Source organism: Thermobia domestica, chromosome 13, assembly GCF_964235325.1.
Source record: "Thermobia domestica chromosome 13, izTheDome1.hap1.1, whole genome shotgun sequence".
NCBI classification, from domain to species: Eukaryota; Metazoa; Arthropoda; class Insecta; order Zygentoma; family Lepismatidae; genus Thermobia; species Thermobia domestica.
In genome coordinates this window covers 88,300,522-88,317,987 of record NC_137466.1, presented here as the reverse complement: position 1 = coordinate 88,317,987, position 17,466 = coordinate 88,300,522, and the positions used below count along the sequence as shown (strand labels likewise).

The window sequence follows — 17,466 nt, the reverse complement described above, 5'->3', positions numbered from 1 at the left end:
ATCGGTCGGGCGGTTCAGGAGATTTACAGTCACAAACCTAAGTGATATATATAATCTTCCAATGAACATCATAGGATGTCATTAAATGCATTTTTTTTTTTTTAAATACTGTTTCCAGAACTGAAAGTTATCAGAATATGTATCAGGTTCTCCCATTTTTGAAGAGTTTATGCGTGGGTCATTCAAGGAAACAGAATTCCCTATATTTATTTCTTTAGGTACAGGCAAAAATTAAGTTGCACCAAGTACCATGGTCCTTTCTCACCTTTCAGCACAATCTCCAAGGCGGTTCAAGCATTTTCCCCATCGTTGCACGATATTTTGAAACCCATCTGCGAAAAAATAGGGTCCAGAGAACGAAGAACACTTTTCACAACTGCCTGAACCTCCAACTCTAAAATCGTTCAATTGACCCTGCAGCTGGAGTTCAATTGAGGAAACAAATGAAAGTTACTCGGGGCCAAGTCAGAACTGTATGATAACCTTTCCCATTTTATTTCTAGAATTTTAGCCTGGGTTAGTGCTGCTGAATAAAGACGAAACATTGTCATTCAAAAGAAGGACATCAGCGGAACAGTCCAGTCCAGGACGTTTGCGGCAAATTGCGTTTTTTACTTTCTCCAATGTTGATAGCGTGCAGCATTGACTGTTTCTTCTTCCTTCAAAAACTCTGTGAGCACTATTCCCTTGGAATCCCAAAAGACAGTCACAAGAACCTTACCTGCAGTTGGTTGAACCTTTAACTTTTTTTTCCCACAAAGACTTCGGATGTTTCCTTCCCATCGAAATCTGATTGAATTCTGGAGTGTAATGATCGAAGCTCTCATTCTGAGTCACAATACGGGAGAGAGTTGTTCCCTTCATTGCGGCACCAAGTCAAAGAATCTAGGCAACAGGTCACACGGGTGTTGCGAAGTTATTCAGCGAATTGTTGTGGAATCTAACGCGATGAAACTTTCGCATATCCTAGTGTTTCGTGGATGATTTTGTGTTAAGTCTCGACGGAAGTTTCATATCGGTTGCTTCTCGAACCTTGATTCTTCAGTTGGACAACACCAGTACATCCACTCTGTCAACCAATGTTGCGTCACTGACTAGAGACGGGCCGTTCTTCATCGAATATATTTGTTTATCCTTCAGAAAACAATTTTCACCTTCGCACCGACATTAGTCTCTCTAAACAAAAATGAGCTTCCTGTGGATGTCGATAGAAGCAAGGCTATTTGCCCACTCATACCAGATCACAGAACGAATCTCTTCTTTACTCCATACCGCCAACACACGCTGTTCTGCCATGACTCGCTACTCCTTATGGGCAGGGCACGTTTCGCATTGCCTGATTCGTATTAATCAGGCGCCACGCTTGCGCAGTAGCCCGCACGAATATTGCATTGTGTGATAAATGTAGGTGAAAGACGAAAGAACACTTTGCTACTTCATATCAATTATCGGGCCCCCTGTGCTAGAAAATTGAGTTTGCCATTCCCCAAAGATTAAATAAAAAATCAAGTCTGACCAAGGCATTGTTACAATGCCGTAACTTTTAACACAGTTGATAAATACGTTCAGTTTTAAAATTTTGGTGATCGATCAATGAAGAGGTCTGTAAAATAGGTGATAGGCACCTCAGAAGAATCTTACGTGACACACTTTAATTGAAGTTTTGAATATGAAGAAACTTGTTCGCACTAACAACAAATTTAAATTACGATATATTGTGTAAGGATAATAGCTTCAGAACGCCGTTGAAATAAATCTTCAAGGAGGTTCCATTGGAAAGTAAAATTAAATAATTTACACTTTTCTGGCTATCCTCGTACCCACTATGAGAAAGAAAATAATCGAGTCAAACTACAAAATACTACACACTATTGTCAAATTCTGAAGCCTATTTACGGATTATTATAGAAAGTTTATTTTACGCTACATCTAACGACAGATTATATTGCAACACTTAATAGAAAGAATTTCTGAATCTTTAGTAGTGTAACCTTGAATGTTTTGATAGTGTAATCTACACTGAATATAATAACACAGCAAAAATCCGTATAAAATATCGTTTGGGGCTTTGCTGAGCCGTTTCTAGAATTTTAAAGGAATATCTATTGATTCTACAGCAACTTTGAAAATTTTAGTCATAAAATCCAGAATTCTATACAAAAATTCTGTCATTTTCTACTTTTTCTGTTTAATCGACATCGACACATACAATCGTTTCAGAAATATGCTTCTCTTTACATATAATAAACCAGTTTCAGGTCTAGCTAGTAGATTAATTCCCAATGAATGATCAGAGCTTCCTCGTGGCGATGTGGATAGCGTACGTGCCTTTGGCGTGGAGTTCCGGGTTCGATTCCTGGAGAGAGCTTATGTTCGGATCCCCGTTAAGCTGTAGGTCTATGTCTCATAGCCTCGCTGCTGAACGAGACGCTTAACCGAAATCCAACCCAATCTTAATGAACGCTACTAGAAACAGATATACTAAGCTTAAGACGAAATATTTGATTCACAACTTTCCAATTAAGTTAGGTTTCCATCATGCTTCTCAAAAACAAGTTCCGCGCCCATTTTCATTCTTAGTTTATTACGATGAAACCTTCTATGTCCCAAGTAAGAAAATGATTTAAAGTTAACTTGGGAAAAACACTGGGTGCATCATTTGTTGAAGATACCTCTATTCAGATGTTGGTACTTCCCAAATTGACTCGTTCCTTTCCCCAACTCTGAATACATTAAATTTCTTTCGAGACTTGTAGAAAAATTTTAACACCATTGAACAAAAAAGTAAGATATGTGGGGAATTATAAAGATTTGAAATGATCGTACTCCTCAAACCATTAACCATCTTTTATTGTCACACCATAATACTCAACAAAGTACTTCAGTACAATTTCGTATATCCACATCTTTTCAATCAGCGATTTTGATCAACACACACACGCACACATACAATCAACATTATCACTTTTAAAAAAATCTAAGTGACTGAATTAAGTAAAACAGAAAACTTCTTCCATACAGAAAAGGTACATCTAGATATTTCAATAACATTTAAAAAAATCCAACATAAAATCTATATATTGCCATTATCTGCCTTTTTATTAGTTAATCTAATAACCACCATTTAGGATATGACAATGAAGAAATTATTGTGCAAATAATTCTATTTGATATGGAAATCACAGCCAAAAATATCTAAACCATTGCATTAATTCGTAATTTGTTAAAAATCAGCCACCGTGCACTGGAGGACAACAGGGAACATATACATACACATTTTTCTCTTTTATGAGCTTAAACAACTAAGAAAACACAAGATACAATGCAATAAGTAAGGCTATTTAAATTTTCTCTTTCTCTCAAACACACAAAAGAGTGATATTATACAATCTAGAGTTTGATACTTTTTTTTCTTTCTTTCTTGCAGTTTGTTCGAGTTGGAGAATTCTTCTAACAGACTCACGTTTGTAAATTCCTTACCGAAGCCCATATGGAAGCGCTAACATTTTTTGCATAGGTTAACAATTTTGGAGTATATCATTCAGAACTTGCAGCCTAACTACAGCACGGGAAAGCAATAAAATATCTTAATCACTAGTCGAGATTTCAAAATACCACAAAATGTTATAAGCGCAACCGGGTTGGTACGTACCTATCTGTCTAAATGTGTAACGAGATTAATTTCTGCAGGTGCAGTTATAGGAGTTAGAAGCATCTACAGCTAACATTCTACTCTGTGGAAAATCTTATTTGCAAATTAGTCTCAAATTTCTACAAAGCCTTCACGCTGGTCTTGCAGGTAACGCATGTGCCTTTGGTCCACGTGTTCCCCAGTTCGATTCCGGTGGAACAAAAAATATTTCAAAATCATTAACTTCCATTTATCATCACTCTCCTTTAGGCTAAAAAGATAATGTTGGGACGCCAAACTTAACAAACAAAACAAAAACAAACAAACAACAACAAAAAAAAAAAAAAAATCTGAACTTATACTATATAAAATGTTTATATGCATATTTTGTATAGTATGGTAAACGTTCTTTTCCAACAATCCGGGAACTGCGCATATATTTAGATAGAGGAAGGGGAAAGGCATGGCATACATGTAGTTTGCTGGGCAAACAGCAAAGGGTTAGAGAACAGGAGACCTCTAAAACTCCGGACCGGAAAACAGATCAGCAAGGCGAAATAAACAGGTTCATAGGATCAGGGCAGGATGTGTGTCATGCACATCCACTCCTCTCCTCTGATCATCTCTTTGCTGACCTGTCTCATTCTCTCCGCCAGGTCAATTCACTTGTCTATTATCACTTACCTGAAAAAGTACTCCTTTATGTATGGATATTTGTTCTCATCTCTCTCTTCCCTTCTATGGAATTTGTCAGTGTTAACGGGTCTGGATTTAGGCTAAAGAACACGGATGATTAATGAAAATGAATGATTATGAAATAAAATTGTTGTGCTTCCCACCGGGAATCAAACCTGTGACCACGTGCAGGAGCGCTAGCCACTAGTCTAGCGAGGAGGTTTGTAGAAGTTTGAGACTAATCTGCATAGATTACACTGTTAGCCTTAGACCCTTCTAACACCTACAATCTTCTATGTCTGCCACTCCAATTTCGCATACTTCCATTAATCTCAGTTAGTACTTTCCGATCCTCGATTGTTACATGAGAACATTTAATAGAATGCTTTATTTATAAAACGTACGCTTATATTTTGTCGCGCTAAACGGGGATGACGTGCTCATCTTCAATAAGCAAGTTACTTTCTTTAGTAGATGTACTGCTGCAATACGTTAATACGTTTCACTCCCCATTGATTTATATTGTGGTATTATGCTATCTACGAATCAGGCCGTCACCATTATTTTTTCAGAGTGAACAACACATACAAATCTTTACTATCTGCGAACAAAATTGCTTTCTTGAGCATTTAAGTCCAATGACGATGATTCCCTTTCTTTGCTAGGATTAGAGTATACAGGATGTGCGTTGTATATTTAGGGAAATTTTGCGTATAATTTCATAATATATTACTTAAAAGACCTTTCAGCTTATCCCAGTATACTCTTGTGAGCTGTCCCGGGTTCGATCCCAGCCCCCGCCAAGTGAACTTTGTGGTGGACAAACACCGTGTGCGTGGGTATTCTCGGGGTTCTCCCGTTTCCTCCCACTTTCTTCATTCCACTATTTCCATACATTACTCATCATCACCGTCTCCTTTAGCCTAACCGGCATAACCGTGCTGCCGTGTCGTGACAAAACGCTGTAACTTTGGCGGAGCAGTTTTGCGAAAAAGAGCCGTAAAGTTTTCATCCGAAAATGTGATCTGTATCGTGTAGAACCAGTGTAACTAGGCAATAATGGTCAACCAATCAATTTTCACCAAATTTAATCACACAACATGCATTTACGTAACATTACATGTAACCACGTGTTTCCAAAGTCAAGATACACTGGTTCTACACGATACAGATCACATTTTCGGATGAAAACTTTACGGCTCTTTTTCGCAAAACTGCTCCGCCAAAGTTACAGCGTTTTGTCACGACACGGCAGCGTGGGACGTAAAACTCAAAGATTTCATTTTCTGTTGTGAGCTTACTATGATACTATTTAAATAGTATCTCTAATATATTCTTATCTGATTTTTATATGGATTATATGTTTGATCTAGGTTTTGAATATATGTTTTGGGGAAGAAATCCATTAGAAGAATTATCCTACGGAAAATTTTCAAGAAACGCACTGAGTCTTCTTGTATTAATTGCGAACTTTTCTTTAAAGAAAATCTTCCTCTTCTCCAAGTTTTGTATTCTATATTATTACAGAAAAGTAACGGACTATTTATCTTACACGCTTTTTCAACATAGCTGAAAAACTCAAACCATTCGAAGTATGAAGCACAGAAATCACCTGTTACCTTTCAAGCAAGAAACAGTGGGAGTACGTACTAGAAACCACTTAGTATTAGAAATATAATATTCATCAATAGAAGGGATGAACTTCGAAATATGCGCGAAAATACTGAATTACTTTATGACTATGTTACAGTCTATGTCCATAAAAATATATACTTTTTAAAATCTATAACACATCATACAGTCACACATACATACTTCGTACACTATTGTATAAATTACTTATTAACATCAAATCAACATATTATCAAGCAATATAACAAAGACTTCTACTAAATAAAAATTCCAACTGAATTTTATCTGCTCCTGTCATACCAACATTGCTTAAATTCTTTTTCACTCATGTCACAGGTATATTCTTACGATAATTTACATATTTACCTTACTCGCGTAATACAGCTTATTTTGACTCTTCAATCATTATGTTTAAGGCTACAATTGACATTAAACTGTGGCAGCTATTTTGAAAGTTTTTATTTATTTCTTTAATGAACTTAATACCTGTCTGCACAATCAATACACGATAGAAGGATATGTTTCGTAAGTGATACGGCTATAAATTCTGTTAATTGTTTCTTTACAGTATCTTCTTTTCCAATGTGATTTTTCTCTGAACAAACCAGAAAGCAGGTGATCGATTTTACTTTTAATAAATACACGTTTGAGGGTAAGTCTATTTGTTGACTATATTTCTAAATTTGAATGACAGACTTGTTTCAACCTTCAAACTATTAAATCATGCACGATTTCAATCAATGCGTCTGTTCAATCGGTCTACATAAAGTGTGACGTTGATGTGTCAGATGACAGTAATTTTTATTATCGAGGGTGCGACTAGGAGGTTAAAGGACCCAAAAGGTAAAAATGGATATTCAGTAAGCAATACTATCTTTAATGCGCAGGAGTGCCCTACCACCTTCAGGCGGTGGAGTAGAACTGCCATAAATGCCTTGGCAGCCAAGTGTTGGTTGTGTACAAATGCGCGTTAGATGAGGATTTGTGTAAAAGCTAGGCTGCGCATTATCTAACGCTTATGAAAGAGCTTTCTGCATGAACTATACAGATACAAATGTTAGAACACAATGGACAGAAGTTTGTTCCCTTTATAAAAATTCAGATCCTCATGAAAAGAACGAACGGTTTTGAGGTAGCTCTAACAAGTAGTAAATATCGTCATAAAAACTTTAAATAACTGTTCTTTAAATATGACATCCCTAATCAGAATTCCTAACCCCTCTCCCCTGCAATTTTCTATTTTCCATATGACATTTGAACCACAGTGGAAATAAATTTGTCACTGTTTCTGCTTTTGGTTTAGTAGCCTAAACTTTAGGTAAGTGGGCTAGGACATGGGATCGGGTAGAACTCACTATCAGACAAACAATGTTAAATGAATATTTAACTGAAGATATTTAATTTGATTGATACTGACAAAAAAATCTTAAATATATATTTTTCTAATATATTCTGTAAATGAGAAATACATTTTTTTCAAGGAAATTTTGTCGTGATTCATTCTGACTATATTCATGTGAATAGAACTTTAATTCAGTGTACTGAGTATATTAATCTTAGCATATTAAACTTAATACATAAAGAAAAAAACCCAGCAACATTTCATATACAACTGTAAGTGCATACCGGTATCTCAAATTAATGGAAAAATATCTCAAATTATTTTTCTTCAGTGCTTGTTGCACACACTAAAAATATAATTTGTTCACTTTTAATAATATTTAAATGGCTCTATGTTCACTCAGCCTGAGGATAAGAATTTCTCATTATCGAATTACAAGGACAAACTTCGACATCTTTCAAAACTACATTGCTGTGACAACATATATCTAGATATTTTGTGTTAACTTTAATTTTTTTTCACAATTATGATCTAAGTACGATCATATATATATGTATATTATAACATTTTTATGTATCAACATATTATTTATAATTATGATGATTCAATCGCTTGAAATACGTACATCAAAATTTACAAAATAATAATGCTATGATTGTCACCTACTGAGTGACGTAATTTTAATTACGACTTTTCTATTCGAGAATGAGAAATTCAAATTAATTTTGCTTTCCTTGTTCTAACAATTTCCCTTGGTTTTTTCGAGCTTAGATTTTACATACAACACGATATTTGGAGAGAGAGAATATTTTAATGCACATTGAAGATTTCAGTTCTGTACTAAAAGTAACCTTGAATAGAATTAGAAAGTTTTTAGTTATGCTGTTATATAAATTTAACATTTTGTTGTAAACACTTTCGCAGAGCAAAACATTCGGAGGTTAAGTCACATTTGCATTACAAATATCCCTGAATCTGCAAAAATTAAAGAATATGAAACTGATACCTAAATAATACATAAAAATTATCGTACAATTTGGCACTAGCGCTAGTATTCATTTATAACACTTCACTTGAAAGCTTTAATATTAGTTCACTAAAACATAAAATAATTTGAATATACTTCGGCACAAACATGTAATAACATTTTGACGTTATGTATGTACAGCCTCGACAGAATATACCATATTTTATATATAGTCTGTATAAAAAAATATGCTGTTATTTTCTTCTATTGATGACTGTACATTTGTTAAGATTTTACAGTAAAACATATTTTCTTTTCTAGCCTTTACGATTGGCGTCAGGTATGAGGAGAAAGAGTGTACTGATATATAAACTTTTCTCTCATTATCTGTCTTATCAATACAAAACTTGGCACGCACATTTCTTATCCCCTATAGTATATTTCGAGATACATTTGGATTATGTGCTTTTACCTGGGGCCACTCCAGAGGGGTCCAAAGTTGATGGGAGAGATTTCTGGATGGAATTTTCCAGACATTCTCCCAATTTTCCCTGTTCAAGTACGTTATGGGCCCCAATACATAGCACCTCTGGAAATCTTGTTTCATGCTGAAGAGAATGAACTATAAACCACGACTTTCCAATGAACAGTGTCGATGCAATAGCTATTTCACTGCGAATCTAAGATTTTCTTTATACTAACAGGGTTAATGGGCCCCAGGGACTTACTCCGTTGTCCATGGCACCTCATTTTTTGTGCGTGAACATATCTTTGTTATGTTCATTGAATGGATTTGATTTGATTCGGATGTCCGGAAGGCAGGTTCATGTCCGTTCCTCTTAAGTTTACAGAATAAAATACCTTTCTATTAGGACAATGCATGTGCCTTCAAGTGTATTTTAACAATTGCAAATATATGAATTATTGCCATTCTATACCCTCTATTCTCAAAATTCAGGGGGACGCAGTGACTTAGTAGTAGAACGCTTTCCTCTGGTACATGGAGTCCCTGGTTCAATTCCCGGCCAATACGTTTGTTGTGGACAACTTCGTGTCCGTGTGTTTTCCTGGGTATTTCCATTTTCCCGGATTTTCATTCCACTGATTCATCATAATTCACTTGCCTTACTCATCTCGACTAATCGTGGACGTGGGACGTTAAACTGAAATATATTTTTTTCTCAAAATTTCAACAGTTTCTTGGTCAACGTTTCTCTTCAAATTAAATAATGCAGCTATAGAGGAATATTTTGAAGGGCTTACAGAAAACCACTATAGAGCACAGCTTGAATAAATGTGTTAGTTTTAAGGACGATTCTCTTGAAAACTAAAAGAAAATTTTGAATTCTAACTTCGTCTTTTCATCGGTAGCTCAAGGTTTTCAAACCATCCTTGTATTTTGACCAGATATATCATTTGCATGATTTTGCCCATGCAAATTCCTCTTCTCCCTGCCTTCTCTTAAAAATACCCATTCGTGAGAGAGATAAAACTAAGAAATCGGAACTCGAAGTAAACAATGATTTCAAGTCTTGAACTATATTAAATACTCTCTGTACCTATTTCGTTGTCTAGTTAGAAACCCCCTTTTATACGTGTCTCGCAGTCCGCACTGATAAACATCATGAGAGCAACCTTTTATTATTATTTTAGTTTGGTCTTTTGTGATTATAAATTGTAAAAATTTAAGAGTCAGTAAATTATTTCCGAGTCCTATAAATGAAGGCGAATTTTCTATGCAATTCTCCGCACTTTAAATGAGACATAGAATCCAATTACAAAAGTACAGTAAATATAAAATTTAACCGACTTGTTGGTGCAATTCGGAGTCAGGGGAAAATCGGCCAGCGAGTACAAGTGTTAACTGCGTCAGAATACAAATCAGGTCTAAAAAGAAAATTCAATACACTGCACTAAGGGCGAGGAGCGCCCGCTGGCACCTCTGATACATCCATTTCAAACTCAACACCTATTCCTGAAACAAAGACACTGAAACATTCGCTAGATGTTCAATAACAACTTTCTGACACATAAACGTTCTTTCCCAATAATCCGGGATCCAGGAACTGTGCATATGTTTACAGGGGAATACAGGTTGAGTCTGAAACATCAAAGAGTTGGAGATGAATGGCCTTTAAACCTGTAACCGGAAAACACGTCAGAGGCAGAGAAGAGAAATGGATACGTATCATAGGGTAAGGGAGGACAGGAGAGGATATACACGATGTACACATGTATGTCAGTGCATCTACACTTCTAAAACTTCATTTTTACCCGTTTCTTCGTTGTCGTGACACTTGCTATCAGAGCTTCTGTTGCTACGCACTCGTGTAAGAATTTCCCTATCAACTGAAAGGCTGGAGAGATCATGAGGCTCATATATGTGCTGGTATCGGAATCCTTCGGATCCTTCTCGGTATCGAAAACCGACGACCCTCCAAACATCAAATTTTTTTTTGCCTGAAAGTCAGCAAACATGAACAAGTCTTTTTGTTGATCGTTCCAAAGTTGTTCTCTTACTTGATTCATGATCAGCAAAATACGGGTGACGTACTTACCCGTCGGACTGTGTCGGAATCAATTAAGTCGATGAAACGCGTGGCTGTAGCAGTTTGATTCAGCCTTTGGATGTCCATTTATTTAGATTGTACAAGTCATTCATCAGATACATCACTGATATAGTGATTTTAGAGTCGGAGGAACACGTGGCACCGTGACAAGTTTTTACGGCTTCAGTCGCTTAGTTTGCACCAGTTTTCTGTACGTTTCAGAAACATGATTCGTTTCGCTTTTTAGAAAGTTGGCTATTTGGACAAGGAACCTGGACATGGGATTTCACCGCATGACTTCTGCTTTGATTATAGTCAACGGAAAGTGCTACAGTGTGACGCAATTACATTTGTAAGGGTGCTCTTCATATTGATCCCCAACAGAGATTACTTTCATTGATTCTAATCTGAATTGCTTCAAATAACAGTTGCTCATCGTAATCGCACTCCTAACTGTGCCATTCCTGTCTTCTGGGCCTTTGTCAAGTCCGCTTATAAACATTTTATCTAGTCGAATTTCGAGACGAATTTGCAAATAGGATTTTCTATAGATTATAATATTACATTTAGATCCTTCGAACTCCTATACCCTTTGATGTCTGCTGCTCAGAATAAGTACTTTTACTAATCTTGGTTACTACTTTCCGAATATATATACACCATGTCTTGATCTCAGATTGTCAGATCAGAATTTGTCCGATTTACTTGGTAAAAATAATAAAAATGGCTCTTGAAAATACACTCTTACATGACTAGAAGGGAGACTCATCATTAAACAGCATTTTATATTTGCATTCAACACAAGTATAGACAATTGAACATACGCGATAGACCGACTAATAGTTGAATGTAGAAACATAAGTTAAAGAAAGCAAATATGAACTATTGTTACTGTTGCACAGAAAAGTAAGTCTACATTTATATTTTAAAATTTTTCACATAGGGAACACTACAAAAACGTACGAAAATATACGTCGATGTAATTTAAGAGGGGAAAAAATGGAAAAGAACGATATTATGTAGTCAAAAGAACTCAATTTATGATACTTTCTGGTAGTATGTCTCCATCTTTTCTTAGTATTAGTAAATATCACAACCAAATAAAAGTTAAAGACATACGTATAAGGTTATACCCAGGGGTAAAAGTGGATCTGAAAAGGTAGGGGAATGGTAGATAGCGGCATGACGTACGCCGTCCCCTTTGCCTATCTTTGCCCATTGTAATTTTTTAGGAACTGGAGAGACGCCGTACATATTTTCTCGAGAAGGGGGTACGGCGTACCCTCGCGTTTCCCTTCACTTTTACCCCCCTGGTTATACCCTGATAACGTACGTACCTATAGTCCTTTTCTGATAAAGATTTATTGTAGATAGTGATACGAGATTTACGGCAATTTACAATACAATTAATCAATCAACTTTCTTCATTTTAAGTTCCACTGATACTATTTGTTACAGAAAAAAATGTTCGGTCAGACTGTGTTTAATTCAATATAATTCTCCAGGAATAATATATATAGAAAGCTCAGTTTGGTAGTTTAAGTTGATCAGCACGAATTGTGCAATATGGGTACAGAAACAAATACGTCAAGTACGAAACTGAGTATATATTTCTAGAGAAAGTTAAGTAACTTCGACTATAAGTATCCAATAGTTGCATTAGTATCAATGTGATATATTCTGAAGTTTTTATATTATTCTCAGATCTCAACACATTATGCTTATTTGTTACTTTATAATATGGTACGAGACGTACTTAATTAAAAAAAAAAAAAATATATCCAAAAACGAAATGTGGTCTACGGTACAAGAAGATGCAACTGTTAGTATGAAGATCACTAGCGAATGTGAAAAATTCTTCGTATTAAGTAACAGTATCAGAAAAGCATGAACAGTTAGGATTATTGTTGCTGTAGCAAATATTATTTTACTAATTGTAATAATGATAATATGTATAATAATAATTTTCGCGCTAACGGGTACCTTCATGATGCATCCAATTCTACTAGACCAAATAAAAGCTCAGAACTGTTAAATTTCGTTACGAATCCGCAACATAACGAATAAAACAATACGTGTTATGATAATAGCGTCAAATAACGTAACTTACATTAATGACAAAATACACTTGTTTTCATACGAACATGTAACGTAATCTAAGAAAAATAAAGAAACGCACCGAAAATCAAAAGCATGTATCTTAACTGCTCGCCAAATACCAGTGATTTTTTGTTTTTAAACGGAGTGTCCAATTTTCTTTAACTACGAATGACTACTGGTAGCTGATTACGTTGCAGATAGTCGGACCATGAATAGAATGTATTATGGTACTTGATGTTGGACTCTGTACCTAAAGAATTGAAGAAAGAGTAAAAAGTCCAAAGACAGCAACCTCGAGTGATGGTTTTTCCTGACAGTGCATCTGCTCACAAAAAATGTTCAATTGTGCAGGAATTGGACTATGAAAAATCACGGTTCTTGAATATCCACATTACAGTCCCGACCTGGCATCATATGACTTTTGGTTGGTTGTTTATGTGAAGTCCGTCATCGCTGGGAAGTCTTTTAAGAGGGTGCAGGACCTTCATGAGGAAATAAATTCAACTCTACTACTAACAATATCTCAGTCGGAGTACCGTGGTATTTCTAATAAATGGTTGTAAATGCCTTTACAGATGTGTGGAGAATAATGGAGAGACTTAAAGGCTTGTAAATATAAATATTTCAGTACAGTTCATTGTATGGATTTTGAAAGGCCAGTTGCCAAACTTCCTGAATGATCTTCGTAATTTATCCTGCATTAAGTCCCTCCATTCAACGACTAATATCAAGGAGCAACGAAACTTTCGAAGTTCAGATTCAACTCTTTTCTTTTTTAAAGATTATGATAATACTTCACAATTCTGAAGTAAAAATGCCAAGAGTTAACCATCAATCTTTCATACAGGAAGAGTCTGAAAAGATGTTTTTGTTCATTTTTTAAAGTCATTTCTCGGTAGCACAGGAGCAGAGGTACTAGAATTGGCATGCATATTCAATCACCATTGCTCATGCTGCAACAAACAAATGCCTATTTAGAATCACAGCAAACTGTCCTGAATCAACAGTTATAATTGTTAAGAATATTGATATTGCCCATTATTAGCTTTTGAGTTTGGATGTATAGGAAATGTTAAATTAGGTTTTACAGGTTCTATTCTGTGTACTGCGTCGAACCAATTGCTGGTTTTATTGGATCCAGGATCTATCGATTGAAAAGATTTTATCGGATCGACAGTTCTACCAGGTTGAACTCGATACATATGAGAAAAAAAAAAGTCAGTTCAGATTCAATTCTACTTTCCGAGCACTAATGTTTAATATGTGATCCAAAATTTAATTTAATTGGTAAGTGCTTCATCAACACAAAGTTCTTACGTGGAGGTACCCTGACAGAAAACTGGTAAGTCTTACAACAAATTGCCCTGAAGTTCATATCACTATCTTAGAACATTCCTAGTTTACTTGACAAAAATTTCATAGACTTGTATGTGTATTATGCTTGCGCGGCAAACACACTTCTGCATGAGTTCTACGAGTATTTACTGTACGAGTCTCCACTAAAAAATATGGGATATGTTTCATACCCATTATAATTTGTTCTGTGTATTTTTTTCCTTGTTACTAATCGATTCAGATTATTAACTAATTTATATATATATATATATATATATATATATATATATATAACTATCTTTCGTTGAACTGAGGCAGTTTGTATCCGAAGATCTACATTTATAAGTATCCTGAAAAGTTTTCCGATTGGTTTCTGCGAAGCGTTTGCTACATAAATACTTAAACTCCAAATCTAATGTAGCTTTTCTCAATCATTATATATGTTAATTTGATTTAAACAAAACTCGAAAAAACAAAGCAAAAACTCTTACACAAGAAAAGCTACGTAAGCGCAAATATCCCTTCCAAAGGTAATTTCAAAATGAAAGAAGGAAAGAAAAAAATCATTCACAAACCCATCAACTATATCAAGATCACTCGCACACCAGTAAAGCATATTAACACCCGATTTTAATTCTTAACGAGTAACTTTCAACAAAAATAAAGCCAATTATTAAAAAAAAAAAATGAGTACATATTAACAAAAACATATATAACATGTATGTACAGGTACACTGATATAGAGAAATATATATATATATATACAAGTATTTTTGAAAGAATATAGTAACCAAATTACATAAATAAATAAAGATAGATGAAAAATTTAGAAACAAACCTATATAATAGAATATTGTGGATGCTTTTGTTAAATGTTCTAGTACACGCATAGCACCACTGATGATACAAATGACTAAGAAATTGTCTTTACTATGATTTTGGAATCAAGGTCATTTACATACTAGAGCCATGCTGATACACAGATTAATTTTTCTGGATTCGTAAACATCCATAAATTGTCGTCCTGAGAGTGGCTCATGATAAGGCATATCACATGGTCAAAAAATAAAAATCTTTAATTGAAGTCGCTGCTACAACTCGAACATTTCATCCTGTTCTCTTTCTAGTCTCTGTAAGGAAGAACGTACTCGCCTGCCCTGTGTCATCACAACAGGATGCGGAGGACTTAGGATATCGTTCTCACTGCCAACACTGTGATGCTGACGTAGTCTTGATCCATAGGGTTTTCTCCTTGTGAACATGCAGTCTTCTTCATCCCTAAATCTGTAAACAAAGAAACAAATAAAATAATTTTTCCGATTACGAGTTATCACTAGATTCTCTATTCCCCCTTCCATTGGATAGATATTTTGAAGTCAAAAAATATTGGTAGATATGATGGATAAGTTTCCTAACATTGATCACCTTAACAAGACCAGTCACTTACGGTTAACAACCTATAATATGATACGTTCACACTCAAAATTGACCTCGGATGGAAGTTATCACTAACGTCTGAACAAATTAGCCAAATGAAGTAATAATTTCATGGCTTAGAAATAAACGGATTATAACAGAAGACTACGGAAATTTGTACGCTCATTTAGAAATCATTCGGATTTTTTTCTTTCTTAAAACTTTTGAACGTTACCGTGCCCTTACTGCACTTACTGGAATCAAATGTGACACATTAATGAAGAACTTCGAAACTCTCAAACTACGTATAAATCTTGACCGTATAGTGTAAACTACGCCATACGAACATTTCAAATAGAAGCCAAAGAAAAAAGGGTTTAGTTATACCGACTCTTTCTCTATTAACATTTTAATTAACCAAAACTCTCAGCACTTAAGTCAAGCTTGGTTCGTTTCATTTCCCAGTTCATGTTCATGGAATAAATACTGAAAAAAAAAAAAAAAAAAAAAAAAAAAACGTCGTCGATAATGCATATTCAAGACAGTTATTAGGGGGACGCGGTGGCTCAGTGGTAGAGCATTCACCTCCGGTGCTTGGGGTCCTTGGCTCGATCCCAGCTCGCGCCGTGTGGACTTTGTGGTGGACAAACACCGTGCTCGTGGGTTTTCTCGGGGTTCTCCCGTTTCCTCCCACTTTCTTCATTCCACAATTTCATTCATTTCTCATCATCACAGTCTCCTTGAGCCTAACCGGCATAAGCGTGGGACGTAAAACTTAAAGATTTCATTTCATTTTTTCAAGACAGTTATTTTTTTAAAATGTCAATCTAGTTTAAATATTGAGGACACTATAGTGACGTGGAATGTCAGAATTATTATGAGATACCTATCTTTTCACGCTTTCGGCTTCATGATGTTAACAGAGTGAAAGGTGTAGCAAGGTTGCGCAAAGCAGAATATTACAAGGAAATTTTCATAATCGTTATTGGTTCTGCTAAGCCTTGAACATACAAGCACAAAATTTTCTTATATAAGGGCCTATTTCAGACAACGTATCATTCATGAACTCAATATAACCGTCACATTGGATTAAAAGTATATTATTTTAAAATCGGTTAGAAGTAAGGCAGATTTGATATATAATACAGGATATATAAAAAATCACTTCACTTGCACAAATTTTGAAAATTCTACTCCAAAGAGGTGAAAGAAGTGAATTTAACCTGGCATATGGGAACATCCTAATACTCAAAATGTTTCATACACTTGCACCAATATTGGAAATTTCATTCCATGACTGGGATGAGGGAGAATTTAAATATCATTCTAATTTTTTTTTTTCCGAACTGTTCGGGACAGTCACGAAACTTGGTATATGTGGTCGTCTTTACAAATAGAAAACTATCATCTCATTTACTTGCGTGAAGTATGTAAATTCCACAGCCATGAAGTAGAAGGGGACAACTTCGAACTCACGTGAGCCAGAGATTAAAACGTTTCAAACGTATTTCATACACCTTTCACTGTTACTTCATTTTAGTTAGAAAGTAATTTTAATGCTTATTACTTAAACGATTAAACTATTGTTATCAAAAAGTTAGTGCAATCAAGATACAAAATTTGATGAATATACCACGGCAAGGTAATAGAGAATGGCAAATGAATTTATTATTTATTACCAAATGATTTAATGTAAAAGTATACACAATTTTTGATATTGATATGACTGAACTACTTTAAATTTATATTTAAAGCAGAACGCCCAACGGGCCTGGAAATATAACACATGCGTTTTACAAATTAACTAAAAAAAAGTTCT

The 17,466-nt window shown here is 35.1% G+C and overlaps 1 protein-coding gene across 1 annotated transcript in view; it reads right to left on the bottom strand.

Moving 5' to 3' along the window:
- Positions 1-2,832: 2,832 nt before the first annotated feature.
- Positions 2,833-17,466, bottom strand: part of LOC145668306 (lysM and putative peptidoglycan-binding domain-containing protein 1-like) — a 53,456-nt gene continuing 38,822 nt past the window's right edge. Inside the window, exon 3 of the mRNA XM_081736032.1 lies at positions 2,833-15,515. Coding sequence (XP_081592158.1) covers positions 15,323-15,515 — 193 coding nt within the window. The 3' untranslated portion in view covers positions 2,833-15,322. The remainder of the gene's footprint in view (positions 15,516-17,466) is intronic.